The sequence below is a fragment of the Schistocerca serialis genome, chromosome 5, assembly GCF_023864345.2.
Source record: "Schistocerca serialis cubense isolate TAMUIC-IGC-003099 chromosome 5, iqSchSeri2.2, whole genome shotgun sequence".
Lineage (NCBI taxonomy): Eukaryota > Metazoa > Arthropoda > Insecta > Orthoptera > Acrididae > Schistocerca > Schistocerca serialis.
In genome coordinates this window covers 636,028,084-636,048,139 of record NC_064642.1, presented here as the reverse complement: position 1 = coordinate 636,048,139, position 20,056 = coordinate 636,028,084, and the positions used below count along the sequence as shown (strand labels likewise).

At 45.8% G+C, this 20,056-nt stretch overlaps 1 protein-coding gene across 2 annotated transcripts in view; it reads left to right on the top strand.

The window, feature by feature from the left end:
* LOC126481330 (muscle, skeletal receptor tyrosine protein kinase-like) overlaps positions 1-20,056 on the top strand; it is a 617,768-nt gene that overhangs the window by 473,413 nt on the left and 124,299 nt on the right. For both annotated transcript variants that reach the window (XM_050104999.1, XM_050104998.1), the window contains exon 4: positions 10,552-10,740. In XM_050104999.1, coding sequence (XP_049960956.1) covers positions 10,552-10,740 — 189 coding nt within the window. The remainder of the gene's footprint in view (positions 1-10,551; positions 10,741-20,056) is intronic.

Below are 20,056 nucleotides of genomic sequence, written 5' to 3'. Positions count from 1 at the left end.
CAGCGGTGTTGACAAACAGCTGAAATCGTTAAAACTGAGCAAAGCCCTAGGGCCCGATGGAATGCCTGTCAGATTCTATAGTGAATTTGTGGCCGAGTTAGCCCCTCTTCTAACTATAATCTATCGTAGATCCTTTGAACAAAAAAGGGTGCCCAGTCCTTGAAAAAAAAAGTACAAGTTACATCCTTCTACAACAAAGGTGGTAGAAGTGGTCCACAAAAACTACCATCCAGTATCCGCGATATCAATTTGTTGTAGAATCTTAGAACAATTCTGAGCTCAAACGTAACGAGGTACCTTGAACTGAATGCCCTCCTCAATGCCAATAACCATGGATTCAGAAAACATCGATCATCGCTTTTTTCACACGACATGCTGAATGCTTTGGATCAAGGCAATCCGGTAGAAGCAGTATTTGTTGATTTGCGAATAGCATTTGACTCAGTTCCACATCTACGCTTATTGCCAAAAGTATTATCATATGGGGTACGAAGTGAAATTTGTGACTGGACTGAGGACGTTTAGGTAGGGAAGACACTGCATGTTATCTAGCTTGGAGAGTCATTGTCAAATGTGGAAATAAGTTCGGGTGTACCCCAGGAAAGTGTGTTCGGTCCCTGGCGATTAATGTTGTATATTAATGACCTTGCAGACGATATTAATATTAACATCAGGCTTTTTCAGATGATGCAGTTATCTATAATGAAGTACTATCTGAAAAAGCTGCATAAATATTCAGTCAGGTCTTGTTAAGATTACAAAGTGGTCAAATACTGGCAACTTGTTTCAAATGTTCAGAAATGTAAAACTGTGCACTAAACAAAACGGAAAAACATAATATACTACGACTATAAAATCAGTAAATCACTTTCGGAGTCGGCCAACTCATACAAACACCTGGGTGTAACACGTTGTAGTGACATGAAATGAAATGATCACAAAGGCTCAGGAGTGGGTAAAGCAGTTGCCAGACTTCGGTTTATTGGTAGAATACTGTGTAGGTTCAATTAGTCTGCAAAGGAAATTGATTACAAATCACGCGTGCTATTCATCCCAGAATATTGCTGAAGTGTGTGGGACTCGTACTAAATAGAACTAACAGGGGATATTGAACGTATACAGAGAAAGGTAGCACAAATGGTCACAGGTTTGTTTAATCCTTGGGAGAATGTCACAGAGATACTGAAGGAGCTGAACTCGGAAGACTCTTGAAGATAGACCTAAACTATCCAGAGAAAGTCTACTAACAAGGTTTCAACAACAAGCTTTAAATGGTGACTCTAGGAATATACCACAATCCTCTACGTATCGCTCACATAGGGATCATAAGAATAAGATCAGAATAATTACTGCACGTACAGAGGCATTCAGACAGCCATTCTTCCCGTGCTCCGTACGTGACTGTAACAAGAAGAAACACTAATCATTGGTATCGAGGGACGTACTACCTGACATATCCTCTGCCATGCACCTCACGGTGGTTTGCAGAGTGTACGTGTAGATGTACCAGACCGTTTAACTTCCTGAATTCAAGAATTATCAAAATCAAATGACTCTGAGCACTATGGGACTTAACATCTGAGGTCATCTGTCCCCCAGACTTAGAACTACCTAAACCTAACCAACCTAAGGACATCACACACATCCATGCCCGAGGCAGGATTCGAACCTGCGACCGTAGCAGCACCGCGGTTCCAGACTGAAGCCCGTAGAACCTCTAGGCCACAGCGGCCGGCCAAGAATTATCAGGCTGACTGCAACAGTGCAACAAGTTAGCCCCACACAAGAACCTAAGAAGCATCTATTTGATAGAAATACTCGCACCAGAGTGTCCTACATGACACACCGTTCATTATCAAAATCCCAAGACAAGTGCTGCGCGCCACAGAGCGCGTAGCTTCTCTCTCGCAATCCAAAGTGCCGTCTGTCCATTATGAACAGAAAAAGTTTCCACAGCATGTTAAGAGGACTTTGCCATCAACATGAAGAGCAGTGAGAGGAGCGGTGCGTTGGTAGGCCAGGATCTGCTACCTCCACCGATCGTTGAATCAGAGTGCATAGTTACTGATCGGCTCGGCTTTTACAGCTTAACGAAAACTCCGAAACACGTTATAACTCGAATGTTTCGGAAATATATTTTATGTCCATAGAGTGATGTCTCACGCTTACCCACTTAGCGACCAAGTGAAGTGATATTGCCGCGCGGGATTAGCCGAGCGGTTAAGGCGCTGCAGCCATGGACTGTGCGGCTGGTCCCGGCAGAGGTTCGAGTCCTCCCTCGGGCATAGGTGTGTGTGTTTGTCCTTAGGATAATTTAGGTTAAGTAGTGTGTAAGCTTAGGGAATGATGACCTTAGCATTTAAGTCCCATAAGATTTCACACACATTTGAACATTTTTGAAGTGATATTCGTAATTCATTTGGCTCTATTGATATAGTAGAATAAGTATGAAGATAGGGATTGTTGCTTTTTCACTTTCTACACTCTTTTACTTTATACTGAAAAACTTTATGGACACCAATGAAGGCGAAAATACTCCTAATTTTTAAACCGTCAATAGCACCTCCTTATCATCTCCTTCGATGTGCGGTATTCCGGTAACTTTCTCCCTAATTTTCGTTTCAGTGTCTCTGTCCTCTTTTGAAACACATCCTATTCTATTGATACAGCTCTCCACGCTAGCTTACCCTGCATAAGGCTCTTCATCTCAGCCTATCTACGGCACCCCATATCCATTTCAACCTGCTTACTGTATCCAAGCTTGATCTCCCTGTACCATTTTCAACAGCTGCCGAATAGATACGCTCACTTCCCTCCAGTACTAAGTTAACGATTCCTTGGCGCCTCAAAATATACCCTACCAACCAGCCACAATTTATTTTTCCCCATTTCGATACAATATCTCCTCAACAGTTATTTGAACTACCTGTATAATCTTTGGCATTCTTCTGTGGCACCACATTTCAAAAGCTTTTATTGCTTTCTTCTCTGAAGTGTCTATTGTCCGTGTTTCACTTTCGTACAAGGCTACACTCCAAACAAATACCAGCAGAAAGTGCTTCCTAAGATTTAAATCTCATTTTCGATGTTAAAAAGTTTCCGTTTTTCGTAAATCCTTTTACTGCTATTGCCACCTACCTTTACTATCGTTTCAACTTTGGCAATCATCAGTTCTTTTGCTGCTCTATGTTCAAAACTTTCTACTACTATCAGTACCTCATTTTATAATCACCTGAGTATCACCTGATTTTATTGCACTCCTTTCCATTACACTTGTTTTACTTTTGCTGGTGCTCATATTATAATCTCTTTCCTAGACATTATCTGTGAATGCCGTATTATGATTCTTGGTCGGCGTAGCCGCGCCTACCGAGTGTTTAAACCTTCCTTGCAAGCGCTCTGTCGTTGCATTTGTGCTTTAAAAATGACGGGCTGTTCACCTGAAGAAATAACTGCAGTCGTTGAAAACGTCAACCGGTTACACTCCCATAAGTTGTTTGAAGACTATCCACTCCGTTCAGCTGTTCTTCTAAGTCCTTTGCCGTTCCTGACAGAATTACTACGTCACTGGTAAACCTCAAGTTTTAAATTCTTCTTCTTGAACATTACTCCTTCGTTTTCTTCACAGCTTGCGCAGTATAAAGATTGAATAACATTGTGAATGGCCTTCAACGTGTCTCATTACCTTCTCAATTACGTCTTACCTTACATGTTCTTCGTCACTAATAATACCAGTTTCATTTCTTTTCAATTCAGAATTTCAAGGAATGTAGCACAGTCAACATCGTCAAAAAGGTTTTTCTAAATCTACAAGTGTTACAGGTTTGCCGTTCATCAGTCTCTCTATTAAGGTAAGTGACGGAGTCAGTACTGTCTCACGTTGTCTTGAACCAAAACTGATCTTGTTCGAGATCGATTTCCTATTTTTTTCTTTTTTTGTGTTCTGCAAATAATTGGCGTCTGTGTTTTGTAACCATGGCTTATTAAGCTGACGTTTTTTCTTGTAAATTTCACTCCTTTTACCACCGGCTTTGTTCGGAATTGGAATTATTACGTTTTTCGATTGTCTCATATTTTTTTCCATTCGAGGTGGAAATCTTTCACTGTAGCAGAGATAAAATATGTTTTGTGTTAGGATCGGAAGCTTCTGCGGCGATCCGCTTTCAAGGGCTTTGGTAGCCGTTGTTACCCCACAGCACCCGCTATGCCTTTCAACGAAGCTTGGTGGGTCAACGGGGACTGAAAGCGAAATTACACGTCGATCCTTTCATCTCTGAGGACAAATACCCCCGCTAAGGCAAACAGAGGAGTCGCGCTGGATGGAGACATCGCCCAGAGGCAGCGCTTTGCAGAGGTGTCCACGCTGTGGACTGGCGGTGCCAGGTCTCGGTGTCCAGTCCAGGAGCGCAGAGCGCTAGGCGGTACTCACTCGTGCATAAATGTTTTTGTTAACGCGGACTGATGTCAGTTACGTCATCATCAGCATCAGGGATTAGTCTTACAAGACTGTTTCTTTTTCAATTATATTAAAATTGGTTTCTCCATTTTCTCTACGTTTCGGTATGGCTTTGCAATTAATTTTTGGATGTATAAAATATTACCTAGTAAAATTACAACGCCGGAAAGGGCCTGAAATAACGAAATTTCACTTACGGTAACTAAAACAGGAGGAATAGATGATTAATGATGTGCATGACAGGGATGTATAGAGGGTGATAAATTTTATTTGTGCCTGGAGCAGTCGACGCACGATTCAGTTGCTCTGTGTCAGCCTCAAGGGAAGGAAACACTTTCTGCTGCTATTATTGCTATAGAGTTTTCCTTGGTGGGAGGCTGTACGTTTAGTATCTCGAGGACAACTAATGAGGTTCATGAATAAAGAACCAGAGGGAGAAAAGTTACAAGCCACATACCAGTCTATACCATTGTGTATATATTATACCGGAGACCTAGAAACGAGGGAGGGTCTTCGTCCCGCCGTAGCCCTCAGTGGAGCATAACCCCACAACAGGCCGCAGCACACCGCCGCCCCACACAGAAACCAGGGTTACTGTGCCCCAGTGGACCCCCAGACCCCCCCCCCCCAATCTCCCGGGAACGTCTCATACCAGAATACCAGTCGAGTGTAACCCGAAATGTTTGCGTGGTAGAGTAATGATGGTGTACGCGTACACGGAGACAGTGTTTGTGCAGCAATTGCCGACATAGTGTACCTGAAGCGGCATAAGGGGAACCAGCTCGCATTCGCCAAGGTAGAAGTAAAATCGCCTTAAAAACCATCCACAAGCTGGCCGGCACACCGGACCTCGACACTAATCCGCCGGGCGAATTCGTGCCGGCGACCGGCACGTCTTCCCGCTCGGGAAGCAGCGCGTTAGACCGCTCGGCTAGCCGGGCGGGCTATCTGTACCATTGGTCCCATACATTTTTGAGAGCATTAACCCTGAACAACACCAGATGTCGTCGAACACGTATGGCAATTAATTAAACATTTGGATGAAAAATATTAATAACGATATTTATAAAGTGAAAAATCATTTGTAATACTCACGAAATGTTCAAACAAATGAAACTCACGTGTGTAGTACGTTTTCCACTGAACCAAGAAATAACGATTCAATACGATGTCTTGTTCTGATCATTTCCCACAATCTTATTTTATATTTCGTTTGGTACGCGCCATTGCACTTCTGAAGTCGTGCTCGATGTTCATTCAGTTTTTCACTCGTTTTCATTGCTGCCGTAGTCGAAAGTCTACTTTCACATCCGTAAATTGTTTCAAATGGAATCTGTGTTCAAAAGAGTTCTTCCAGTAATAGTGATAGCTTCTAATTACACATATTTCGCTGAACTACAGCTGACTCTTTTTGTGAAAATCTTTTTGTAATGTGTTAACTTCTCGTGGTTCAAGAAACAGTACTTCTGCTCGAATCTCATTATTCGAAAATATTCCTTCGTTCACAGAAGCTGGTCTTAGAATCTATATACTAATGTGTACATTTTCCAGAACAGAAAAGTGCTACTATTAGAACATTTTATCGATGGTGATTGATAAATACTACCACTGGAGGAAGAGCGAGAAAACATGCAAGTGTAAAAGTCGTCTAGAGTGCTCAGAGTGCGCTTGGTAAACTAAATAAGTTTTCAGAGTGAAGTTTTCAATTCGTATGAAAATGAACATTTACAGACAGTGTGACCAGTTTTCACGCTTGAGATTGGGACATAGTCTTTTAGCACATCCACAATTTGAGGTGGTTCATTGATCAATGGAGAGATGAATGTTTCAAAATACTGGGAGAGGCGGGAATGTCAATAATGGATTAGGGGACAGACTAGAAAGGAACACATGCTGAGAAAGTGGTGACAGGATTTAACCAAGAAGATGGATGGTAAATGTGTAAGGGAAGTTCTTTTTGGATTCCAGGAAATAAGAGACGACTGAAGACACAAACTTGTGGAAGGTAGACAGACGATATTAGAAGATATCCTGCAGCAACAGGGATCGTGTAACCGGAGATCGTAGTGCATGGAAATATCTGGACGATGCTCTAATTCATCAGTGGTTCTCAAATGTCTTGGTTCTGACCACATAGTTCAAATGGCTTCAGCAAATAAAACTGCAGACTACTCTTTCCTGGCTTCAGTACATTGTCCCACGATCCGTATAACGTCGGAACGTCAGAGTCATTGGTTCTTCCATAATTTATTTTCTCAGGCTTATTTATTTCCCTGTGTATTTCACGAACTACTACAAGCCTTTCTAATTAATGATAGTTGGGTGGCTTCGTTGTCAGGTGTCTTAAGTGTAACTGTCACTTGTGGATAACTGGGATGAGCGCGTTTATGGCCTCGGGTCTTTTCGTTTGGCGATGGTGATTCTACTACCTGGACAGTGGTGGCCAGTTGGTGAAGACAGAAGACAGATGTCATGTTCAGACTCAAAGAGAGGATCACAGGCTCATGGACCCCTGCAGGGAACACTTTGCTAATACAATGTTTTCTATTTCCAAAGTTTTTAGACAAAGTCTCGATAGTAATTTTGGATGAAAGGTACAATACGTGTTAATGGCAATCAATTGCAATGTTTACTTGCACGCCTGAGGGGTAGCCCCCACGCGCCTTGCTTTCCTGCCTGTCTGGCAGCATAAAATTCTCTAACCAGTTAGGGTGCACATGCACAGTTTGACCTTATCTGCCGGCAACAGCAAATGTTCTTGATACCTAGGAAGGTGATTCAGAAAAGACAGAAAAGAAAATATCGTAGTGTAAGAAAGACTAACGAAGAGATTGACCGTTCCCAAACGTATCGGAAAACAACGGAAACAAACACCACTCTCTTGCACAACCATTATCTGATGAATTGGAAATTAGAATCGTTGTGATGAGTAAAATGTTTATTACTTTTAGGGCGCATTTCTATTTTACATCATGTAAACTATGACGCTGTCAAAGTTGTGAATGTTGTTTCGCATTGTAGCTATCAAACTAGTAGCATGACTTTCGAAGTTCTTTGATTTTATGCTGTGGAGATGTAATAAGTGCTGACGAAGATACGTTATTATATTAATACATATTACGTACCTTATTTTTATTGTAATTACAATCTTAGGCATCTGTGGCATGTCAAAACTTCGAGTAATTGTACATTGTGCTGGACGAGAGAGAGTTGGGAGGAAGAGACAGAAATTGTGCACATTGTGCACGGTAAATGGCTCTGAGTACTATGGGACTCAACTGCTGTGGTCATAAGTCCCCTAGAACTTAGAACTACTTAAACCTAACTAACCTAAGGACATCACACACATCCATGCCCGAGGCAGGATTCGAACCTGCGACTGTAGTGGTCGTGCGGTTCCAGACTGTAGCGCCTTTAACCGCTCGGCCACTCCGGCCGGCGTGCACGGTAAAAGTAACCAACATACTGAAGAGCATAAAAAAGGTGCCTCCCTCTTAGTCACCACAGATGGAACAGATTTTGAAAATCACCCTACATCACAAACAAACTGCTACTCTCGCCAGAACAGCTGCCAATAGATGTAATGGGCGACCAAAAATTTCCGTTAGGAGGCTATACAATCCAGAATCGGTATGCCAATCAGGCAAAATTATCGTAAACATTGAGGCAATCACCTCATCAATGCACGAGGTTGCCGCGTGAAGAAGTCTATAGCTGTCTGCTGCACATGCTCATGCAACAGAAATAGTCGTCTTTTTAAAGGGACGGAAGGCATTATAATCTCGTGGGGAGACATCAGAACCACAGGGCGGGTGCTCGAATTACTCCTATTTGAATTGGCGTCAATTCTCCGTTACAACATTTGCAATATAAGGACGTGCATTATCATGGAGCAACACGGAACTTGGAGCGGTGGTTTCCGAAAAACATGCTGCTCCACATACATTCTTCATTCTCCGATGGATGTCTGCCAGTGTTTGCTGGCCGCTGTGGCCGAGCAGTTCTAGGGGCTTCAGTCTGGAACCAAGCTGCTGCTACGCTCGCAGGTTCGAATCGTGCTTCGGGCATGGATGTGTGTGTGATGTCCTTAGGTTAGTTAGGTTTAAGTAGTTCTACGTTCTAGGGGACTGATGACCTCAGATGTTAAGTCCCATAGTGCTTAGAGTCATTTGAACCATTTCTTCTGCAAGTGTTTATTCTATGGCAACCAAGATGTAGTAACAGCACGTTGGTCCTATTTGGATACATTTGGTAATAACATCGCTAGAGCTCAAGTTTTTGTTTGTATTTACTGCACGCACGTTGGAAAGACACAAATGCCACTAATCCATTGCCTATATGTCGTTGTTTATATACTCGCATCGGTATTGTGCTACATTGCTTGTACGTTATAGCACATTTTCAAACGGTAACTTTTGGGTTGCCCCATATATAACAGGCTAATGAAGAGGGAGGATATGAGCAGCCAGTTGGTAAAAGTCGACAGCCAGTTGGTGATGTTAGTGGACAGATATAGCTGGCTCTTAAAGTAATGGGGTAGATTTAGTCCATTGATGGCCGGCCAGGGTGGCCGAGCGGTTCTAGGCGCTACAGTCTGGAACCGCGTGACCGCTACGGTCGCAGGTTCGAATCCTGCCTCGGGCATGGATGTGTGTGATGTCCTTAGGTTAGTTAGGTTTAAGTGGTTCTGATCTAGGGGACTGATGACCTTAGAAGTTAAGTCCCATAGCGCTCAGAGCCATTTTAGTCCATTGATGAAGAGAGAGGGTAGGTGTGGCAATGCTGGAGTGAAAGGCAGTGGTTGTGGTGAAGTTAGAGGGCAGATGCAGCCAATTAACGAAGTGAGTGGGTGGTTGTCAACTAAAGGGGGACATTAGAGAGTAAATGTAGCCAGTTGGTGAGGCGAGTAGGCAGATGTAGCAAGCTGCTGAAGTAATGGGTCATAATTATACATTTAGTTGTTGAATTGAGAGGGTATATGTAGCCAGATGGTGGAGTGAAAGGCCGTATTGTGGTGGTGCTGCAGGCGCTGTCAGTTGGCGAAGTTAGAAGGTAGATTGTTGTGTACATAGTTCCACGTAGTCAGTGCGTACACAACTTTCCCACTAGAGCGCGCCCCGCTAAGCACAACAGCAGGCGCAGCGCTCGTCCGTCTCTGCACTACGAGATGGCGCTGCCTTAGAGACGGACCACATTCTGCTTCCGCCGATCTGCATATTAATATGAAACGCAGCCAATGAGATTGCTGCTAACGTAGAACCTTTTCTCCTTGCGGATCACACTCACGCAGTGATACCTGAATGCGTGAGGTATTATAACGAGTGTACAGACCTCCGATTAGTCAGTTGCATTTGTCTGCACCAGTCTTTACCAGTCTGCATTAGTCTGTACCAGCCTGCATTAGTCTGTACCAGTCTATAGTCAAGTTTCAGTCTGCACCTAAGAAGATTACCGTATTCCTGTACATAGCCATGAAGATAAATGAATAGACACTTTGTCAAGTATCAGAGATATGTGAGAATAAGATTAACGAACCAAGACCAAAGGAACTTCAGATTGTAAACAGCATCCAGAATCAAGTTACGTAATGCCTATGCTTTTTATTATTTTAATAAATGTATGTGAAAATTAATCAAGTTCTGTTTAAAGTTGGTCACCGTCAATCTGCTACTCTAAGCGTGCAAGTGGCATTTCTATCGTCTGACCTAACGGCAGAAGATAAGCACGCCACGATAAGACCACGAGACATATTGCTGACACTCACCTACTTCGTTAGAGCGACAAGTCAAGAAATCTGATGGTGTGTGTACCGAAGGTCTTACAGTACGCAAACCACATAGATGTAGCTCGTTAGTGAAGTGGGTGGGCAGATACAGCTGCCTGGTGAAGTAATGGGGGACATGTAGCCAGTTGTTGAGACAGGGTAGATGTAGCCAGATGGTGACGATAGAGAGTATGTGTAGCAGTTGGTGAGGTGAGTAGACAGATCGAGCCAGCTGATGAAGTAATGGGGCATAATTAGTTAGTTGCTGAATGGAGATTGGAGATGTAGCCAGATGGTGGAGTGAAAGGCAGTGGTTGTGGTGGTGCTGCAGGTGCCGGACAAGATGACGAGCGAGGTGAGCGAGGCGCCGTGGGACGGCGGGGTGCTGGCGGCGTCTCTGTCGCTGGGGCTGGTGGTGCTAGTGCTGGGAGCCGCCGTCGCCTGCCTGTGGAGGCGCCACCAGCTGGCCAGGTGCCTCGCGGCTCACGGCAAGCACCGCGCGGCCGCCACCTGCTCCACGGTGAGTACTGGTAGACGCCGATTGTGCCACGTGTTCAGAATTTTTTCAGTACTTCCACTAAAATACATCTACTTTGTAAGTAGGCTGTTTAGGTTTTTTTATTGGTAACGCCACGTAGCGCCCTGTATGAAAATCACTGGCTGTGCTGTGTGCAGTCTGTGGCTGGTTTGTATTGTTGTTGGCTATTTTAGTGTTGGGCAGCTGGATGTTAACAGCGCGTAGCGTTGCGCAGTTGGAGGTGAGCCGCCAGCAGTGGTAGATGTGAGGAGAGAGATGGCGGAATTTTGAGAGCGGACGATCTGGACGTGTGTCCATCAGAAAGAGTAAATTTGTAATATTGGATGTCATGGACTGATACATATGTTATGACTTTTGAACACTATTAAGGTAAATACATTGTTTGTTCTCTATCAAAATCTTTCATTTGCTAAGTATGCCTATCAGTAGTTAGTGCCTTCAGTAGTTAGAATCTTTTATTTAGCTGGCAGTAGTGGCGCTCGCTGTATTGCAGTAGCTAGAGTAACGAAGATTTTTGTGAGGTAAGTGATTTGTGAAACGTATAGGTTAATGTTAGTCAGGGCCATTCTTTTGTAGGGATTACTGAAAGTCAGATTGCGTTGCGCTAAAAGTATTGTGTGTCAGTTTAAGCACAGTCATGTAGAATTTTTCTAAGGGGACGTTTCAACTTCTTCAGTTTGGCTCTGAGATCCCCCCCTCCCCCCCCCCTCCCCCCCACCGATAAATTCTAAAGTATTCTGCGTGGCAGTTGCTGCAGACTGACGGTATAACCTTTAGGCTCATCAGGCCGCGTCATAATCCTCTTCAAAATTTTCGAAGTTTCACTCGGCTGGTGCCTCGTTCAGGATTCCATTGGTTTCCCTGGTTGGCTGAAAATTCCCGAAAGGCAATGTCGCGTTCACTAATTAAGTGCTATATACCCTGCGCTCTCAGGAGAAGTGCAATTAGTGGATGTAAAACTTTAGAATACTACTGAAGGGTCATCGTCATTGGGTAAATACTGAAAAAAGGTACTGAAAGAGAAGGTGAGTTCATAATTTTTGTTATACCGCCTCGGTTGCTGGGTATTTACTTCCAACCGCGCTACTGCTACTGTCGCAGGCTCGAATCCTGCCTCGGGCATGGCTGTGTGTGCTGTCCTTAGGTTGGTTAGGTTTAAGTAGTTCTACGTACTAGGGGACTGATGACCTCAGATGTTAAGTCGCATAGTGCTCAGAGTCATTTGAACCATTTGAATTTACTTCCATCCTAGCAGGCATTCACGAAGACGTTAGTCTCTTGCAGTAATCTCTATTGAAATTTTACTCTCTCTTCGATATTTCTACTGCTTCACCAATTTTATTTCCATTTATATTACTTTCTGTGGCGAGCACTCATATCTGGATTGTTAAAATCCACGATCTGGTCACATTCTTCTTGGTGCCCTGTCATTAATCTACATCTACATCCATACTCCGCAAGCCACCTGACGGTGTGTGGCGGAGGGTACCCTGAGTACCTCTATCGGTTCTCCCTTCTATTCCAGTCTCGTTCGTGGAAAGAAGGATTGTCGGTATGCCTCTGTGTGGGCTCTAATCTCTCTGATTTTATCCTCATGTCTCTTCGCGAGATATACGTAGGAGGGAGCAATATACTGCTTGACTCTCGGTGAGGCTATGTTCTCGAAACTTTAACAAAAGCCCGTACCGAGCTACTGAGCGTCTCTCCTGCAGAGTCTTCCACTGGAGTTTATCTATCATCTCCGTAATGCTTTCGCGATTACTAAATGATCCTGTAACGAAGCGCGCTGTTCTCCGTTGGATCTTCTCTACCTCTTCTATCAACCCTATCTGGTACGGATCCAACACTGTTGAGCAGTATTCAAGCAGTGGGCGAACAAGCGTACTGTAACCTACTTCCTTTGTTTTCGGATTGCATTTCCTTAGGATTCTTCCAATGAATCTCAGTCTGGCATCTGCTTTACCGACGATCAACTTTATACGATCATTCCATTTTAAATCACTCCTAATGCGTACTCCCAGATAATTTATGGAATTAACTGGTTCCAGTTGCTGACCTGCTATTTTGTAGCTAAATGATAACGAAACTATCTTTCTATGTATTCGCAGCACATTTTGCTTGTCGTTCATGCTATTTAACGCGTTCTTTTACTGCTCGTCGAATTTTGGCGACATGTACTTTGCCACAACGACACGTCACTTCAGAGACTCCCGCATTGTGCAGGCGGTCGGGCAAGTTGGTTGTTTTGTATCCCGCCTGGAAGGCAGCGCGTGGGTAGGAGCAGGAGCAGGAAAAATACGTCGGTACTGCACGCAAGTAAAAGTGGTTTACTGAAGCCTGAATATACACTCCTGGAAATGGAAAGAAGAACACATTGACACCGGTGTGTCAGACCCACCATACTTGCTCCGGACACTGCGAGAGGGCTGTACAAGCAATGATCACACGCACGGCACAGCGGACACACCAGGAACCGCGGTGTTGGCCGTCGAATGGCGCTAGCTGCGCAGCATTTGTGCACCGCCGCCGTCAGTGTCAGCCAGTTTGCCGTGGCATACGGAGCTCCATCGCAGTCTTTAACACTGGTAGCATGCCGCGACAGCGTGGAAGTGAACCGTATGTGCAGTTGACGGACTTTGAGCGAGGGCGTATAGTGGGCATGCGGGAGGCCGGGTGGACGTACCGCCGAATTGCTCAACACGTGGGGCGTGAGGTCTCCACAGTACATCGATGTTGTCGCCAGTGGTCGGCGGAAGGTGCACGTGCCCGTCGACCTGGAACCGGACCGCAGCGACGCACGGATGCACGCCAAGACCGTAGGATCCTACGCAGTGCCGTAGGGGACCGCACCGCCACTTCCCAGCAAATTAGGAACACTGTTGCTCCTGGGGTATCGGCGAGGACCATTCGCAACCGTCTCCATGAAGCTGGGCTACGGTCCCGCACACCGTTAGGCCGTCTTCCGCTCACGCCCCAACATCGTGCAGCCCGCCTCCAGTGGTGTCGCGACAGGCGTGAATGGAGGGACGAATGTAGACGTGTCGTCTTCAGCGATGAGAGTCGCTTCTGCCTTGGTGCCACTGATGGTCGTATGCGTGTTTGGCGCCGTGAAGGTGAGCGCCACAATCAGGACTGCATACGACCGAGGCACACAGGGCCAACACCCGGCATCATGGTGTGGGGAGCGATCTCCTACACTGGCCGTACACCACTGGTGATCGCCGAGGGGACACTGAATAGTGCACGGTACATCCAAACCGTCATCGAACCCATCGTTCTACCATTCCTAGACCGGCAAGGGAACTTGCTGTTCCAACAGGACAATGCACGTCCGCATGTATCCCGTGCCACCCAACGTGCTCTAGAAGGTGTAAGTCAACTACCCTGGCCAGCAAGATCTGCGGATCTGTCCCCCATTGAGCATGTTTGGAACTGGATGAAGCGTCGTCTCACGCGGTCTGCACGTCCAGCACGAACGCTGGTCCAACTGAGGCGCCAGGTGGAAATGGCATGGCAAGCCGTTCCACAGGACTACACCAGCATCTCTACGATCGTCTCCATGGGAGAATAGCAGCCTGCATTGCTGCGAAAGGTGGATATACACTGTACTAGTGCCAACATTGTGCATGCTCTGTTGCCTGTGTCTATGTGCCTGTGGTTCTGTCAATGTGATCATGTGATGTATCTGACCCCAGGAATGTGTCAATAAAGTTTCCCCTTCCTGGGACAATGAATTCACGGTGTTCTTATTTCAATTTCCAGGAGTGTATATACAGAGTCATACGTAACTTGTACAGATGAGCACAGTCTCAAGTAGAAGCTAAGTTTCCCGGCCGTCTGCTCTTGATCAAATGGGAGAATCTGTAGCGGAGCTCGTAGACCTCCACAGCACCTGCTAAAGAGCGCTGTCGTCGGTGTCGGTGTCGTAGTGCCAACTGCAGAACTTTAATACGCCGTGGCATCGTTGCTATCGATATCACAGGTTGTAGGGTGGAAGAAGTCTTATCTCGAGATTGAGAACTGCAGTTATTAGATCATTCTTCGGTATATCTACGACGATGCATCAATGACAATCCGAAGATTTTTACCCAGTAACTCCATTTCTGCGGAAAACCGAGGATAAACTTCCTCTTATAGATTATCGCAGCACTGTCTTTCAACAGCGTTCAATTATACAAGAACACCAGGGAATCCTGAAAGAGGTCCCGTCAGAGGATTCGAAACGTCGACCATTGAAGAAGTTTGATAATGACGCAGCCTAACGATCCAGAAGATTTTGTCATCAGTGGCAACGCTAACGTAAGCGTGTAGTCTTCTACGTAATAGAGTCATTTAAGTTGTCAGACTGGAAGTATGGCGGCGGCGCCGTCAGTTAGCAGCTGGAACGCGAGGTGGTCGAGCTCGCTGAGCGAAGACACAGCGAGCAAAATCGAAATACGTTGGTGCATTCTATTCGGAATAATTAAAAACTAAACTGCTACTACAGAATTGCGGTAAATTCTTACAGAAAGGCGCAGTTGGGAATTGTGAAGATGCTGAAGCTGCTGGAGCGTATAAAGGCTCAATCTAAATGGGCCGTACGTGGTAACAGACATATTTAATGGGCAGATTTCGTGACAGCTATGGTAGCCGTCCGACTTAAATAAATGGAGCCGTTGTCAACTAAGTGGATGACCAAGAGGGTGATTCTTCCAGCTGAGACTGAAAGTCACCACGTCTTCTCTCGGACAGAGATAATCCTGTGGCAGCACAGTCCTAACCATCGAAACTGCGGGTTTCACTGTATTACTAATAGGTATTTAGGAGAGGAAATGAATAACCGAATAAAAAATTCAGGGTACCATTTAAAAAAGTCATACCGCTGTTCATATCTTTGTAAGGTAATCATGCTGATTGATATCCCCTTGATGACTAAAGAACATTTGCTTGAAACATTTTTGTAATTTGCATCTGGACAAACAGTTACTTATTGTGGTTAAGATAAATGGGATACCCTGTATATATAACACCGACTTTCTGTTCGATTAACGCCTTCCAGCTGCCTTTTCTATCATCTCTTACCATTTTTCTTCTTCTCAAATTTCACTGAAAGTTTCGTTAGACCTCCACTTCTAACCTTGGGCTGTTTTGTCGAATTGCCTAACACTGTTCAATTATCTTCAGAAATGCTTTACACATCTCTTAAATGTGCGGATCAAACGTTGCGTCGTCATTCCTATCCAAATCGGAAGTGTCAACAAATACCTCATCCCTCCACTTGCCTACGCTACTTATCCTATGCCAGTAAAATATTAATGCTACCTGGACTGTGTTTACCACTCCTCAATGTATTCGCGAAGCCGAAAGTCGGGCTCTTACAAGTCCACAACTGCCTCCCGCCAACGCAATTCACAATACTCTAACCGCCTTCGCAGCGAAGAGTTCTACATCGTTTTCCATTTCAAAAGTTTCTTGTCCTTTCCTATCTTTACTGGAATCTCAAAGATATGTCTTACAGCAATCGTCGTCTATCCACTGCCGTAATTAATGTCACTAGTGCCTAACACCAACTACTTCCACCGTCATCAGTGTTTAAAGAAATATAATGAACGAAAATTATCCATTACTGCATTTCAGTCTCTTTGATAAGACGTAAAATTCTACTCTCAGAAACGCTGACAACTTTTTGCCTTGTAGAACAACCAGTATTGTTTTTTTTTTTTTGTTTTTTGTTTTTTTTTAAGTTTCGACAGTAGTTTCGCCTGTGCGTCGCAGATATTTTATACCAATTAACGGTTTCGGACAGGTACAAACAAGCTCGCCGGACAAAATATTACCCACCCTTTGAAAGAGCACACAAAATATTACCTGCTCTATGAAAGAGTAGTCTGATTGCTTTGGAGCGGTGTTCATCGTGTTGAACTGCGACCAGTCGCTCATTTAATGCCAATACCCCCTCACCCACCCGAATGCTGACGTAAGTCCTAGCAGTGCAGTGGTGTATATTCGCCAGTCGGATATGTGGAATCAAAGCAGAAATGTGAGTCGACTTCGAGACATGAGCCGAGCGAGGTGGCGCAGTGATCGGCACACAGGACTCGCATTCGGAAGGACAACGGTTCAGATCCGCGTCCGGCAATCCAGATTTAGGTTTTCCGTGATTTCTCTAAATCGCTCCAGACAAATTTCGGCATGGCTCCTTCGAAAGGACACGGCCGATTTCCTTCCCTGTCCACGACACAACCGAGCTTGTGCTCCGTCTCTAATGACTTCGATGTCGACGGGACGTCATACACAGTCTAACTTTTTCCTGCCTTCACACTCGAGACATGCGAGAGTGACGGAGAGGAGCTATAGTTTCTGGACATGTCCGCTACGGGGACGTGAGTAAAGTTGCTACATTTGTTAATCAACATGTATTGTACAACCTGTCTACAAAATGGCGTCATTGGCCGGGAGGCCCCTTGCGGGGCAGGTCCGGCCGCCTTGGTGCAGGTCTTATTACATTCGATGCCACATAGGGCGACCTGCGCGCTGGATAGGGATGAAATGATGATGAAGACAGCACAACATCCAGTCCCTGAGCTAAGAAAAATCTCCCACCAAGCCGGGAATCGAACCCGGGTCCGTAGGACGGCAGTCCGTCACGCTGACCACTTTTTTTTTATCTTTTTTTTTTTTTTTTTTTTTTTTTTTTTTTTTTTTTTTGTTTTTGAGAGTGTTCAGATATGGGTAGGTGGAGACAAGGCGGGCAGGGGTCGAAACCCGAGGCCTGGCCACGATGTCTCCCTCCTCCCGTCCCTGAATCACTCACTCAAAGTAGCTTTTTGATTTATTTATTTTATTTATATTTTTTTTTACCCAGGAAAAGGGTAAATGGAAAAAAGATCTTTATTGGTACAAACTTAAATACAACAGAAATGCCGTCCTTCCGGCGAAAATAACACAAGACAATATACTCGTACAAGGCGAGGATTTTTTTTTATGAACATGGTGTAGGGAAAAAAAGATTAATAGGTCTGATGTAATCTAAGAGGTGTGAAGCAATATACAGTGGAGTGAGGGAAAGGCCTGTGTTGTCTGGGGTAGTGCATTAAAGAAAGGAGGCGCGTGTCCATGCGCCTATTCCACTGTGGGTTACAATGTAGAAAGTAGCGCGGGGAGTCTCAGATGTCAGCAGGGGGGGCGGGAGTGCTGTCGGCGTGTGGCACCATCCAACTGAGCGGGGGTGCAGTAAAGATCGCTTGTAGGTAACTGGCGAAGAAGGCGCGGTAGCGCGGTCGCTGTTCGACTTCACTGTGGGCGGTTTGTAAGTACTGCCAGAAATCAAGGCGTGATTTGTCGCCACCATTATACATGTAGGTAATCGTCCATCCCTTGACCCATACAATCGCATGATTTTTGGAGGCGGGGAAATAAGTATCATCAGGATGGATAAAAGTCCATGGGTCAATCGAGTCCGACGGAACGCGGAGGTAACAGGCAACGAACTGTCGGGCCAGTTTCCAGACGTCACTGGTGGCAGCACAAGTCAGTTGATGGACATCGTCATCCACGAGGTGGCAAATGGAACAAAGTGGAGAGTCCTGTAGTCCGATGGCGTGAAGGCGATGGTTTGTGGCGAATTTTTCATTGGCGACTTGTTACCATGTTGCCCGGACGTTGGAGGGAAGAAAAGGCTGGTGGATGTGACGCCAAACCGTTGCCCACCGCGTGGACGGATGTCTCAGTTCGATATTGTTGCTGGATATGGAACGAAGGAGAGGGGTGTAAAAATCTTTAGGTCGAGGAGAACGCGTGGTCGGTAAGTGTGTGTGAGCATAACTGAAGTCGACGATGAAATCAGAAATGTGCGTCAAATGGTGCTTGATGTGTCCGACTGGTACTGGTGGTGTTATGGTCGCGGGCACAAGAATTTCCAGCAAGCTGCGCGTAAGGGAGGTGCCCCCGTGCCACTGCTTGTGCATGGTGGACATGTACAAGGACGCCGCTCGGAGTCGCACATTGACAAGGCCGAGGCCTCCTGCTCGCGGGGGAAGGGTGAGCGTGTCGCAGCGGACCTTAAAGATCGTACCGGCTGTAAGGAAGTATCCGAGGGCAGCCTGGAGGCTGCGTCCAATAGTTGATGGCAGCGGGAGGACCTGTGCGATGTGGACCATTCTGGCCGCCACATGTTGGTTGAGGTATTGGACACGTTGTAAAGAATCGAGTCGTCGGAGAAGATTTTGTCGCACCGTCGTGCGGATAGTTTGGAGTGCACGCCGAAAATTGATGGCAGCGGAGCGGCGCACGGTGGAGGTGAAAATGATACCAAGATATCGTAGTTGTTGTACACACGGGAGAGGTGCTAAGTCTTCGTGTGAGAGGCCGCGTCCAATGGGCATCGCCGCGGATTTAGCCACATTCATGTTACTGCCCGCTGCAGTGCCGTACGTTGATATCAAATCAAGTACCGTGTGTGTTTCACTCCGTGAGCGGATCAAGAGGAGGAGGTCGTCCGCATACGCACGACATCGAAAACTGTGCTGTCGCAAAGTGAGACCAGAAAGGTGGCTCGTCAGACTCCCGATGAGTGGCTCCAGGCTTATGGCATACAGTAGGGTCGAAAGTGGGCAGCCTTGCCGTACGGAACGCCGGATCGCCACTGGTCCCGCCACACGGCCGTTAACCTGAATCAGAGATTCGGCGGTGCCGTACAGGCGTCGGATCACGTCGATAAAGGCTGGTGGAAAACCCATGCGGTTCATCACTGAGAACAGAAAAAGATGCCGCAATTTGTCGAATGCGCTGTCAAAATCAATGGCAACCACTGCGGCGCGGAGTCTGCACGCCGCTGGCAGTGCAATTAAATCGCGACATTCTCCTGTGGCCGTTTGTATATTAACTGAGCCGCCCGGAGTTGTCTGTTCCGGGGATAGAATGCTAGGTAGGATCTTGCGGCATCGCGTTGCCAGTAGGCGTGTAAAAATTTTACAGTCTGCGTTAAGCAGAGTCAGGGGACGGTAATGTGCTGTCGTCACACCTGGTGTCGGTTTGTGGATGGGTATAATAATTCCCGTGACGAAGGACGGCGGTACGGCGTTCCCTATCGTCAGCAGTTCATTAAACATCGTTGTCCACCGTGATGCCATTAGTGTGAAGAAAGCGCGATAAAATTCTATCGGCAATCCGTCGACACCAGGTGACTTATTCAGAGCACCTTTTTTGATTGCATCGTGGATTTCGTCACGCGTAATGGGCTCCAGCAGCTCGTCCGCTTCGTCGCTGGTGAGGGTGCGAGTTACGTGTGGTAACACAGACTCCTCAGCGTGGTTGTTGG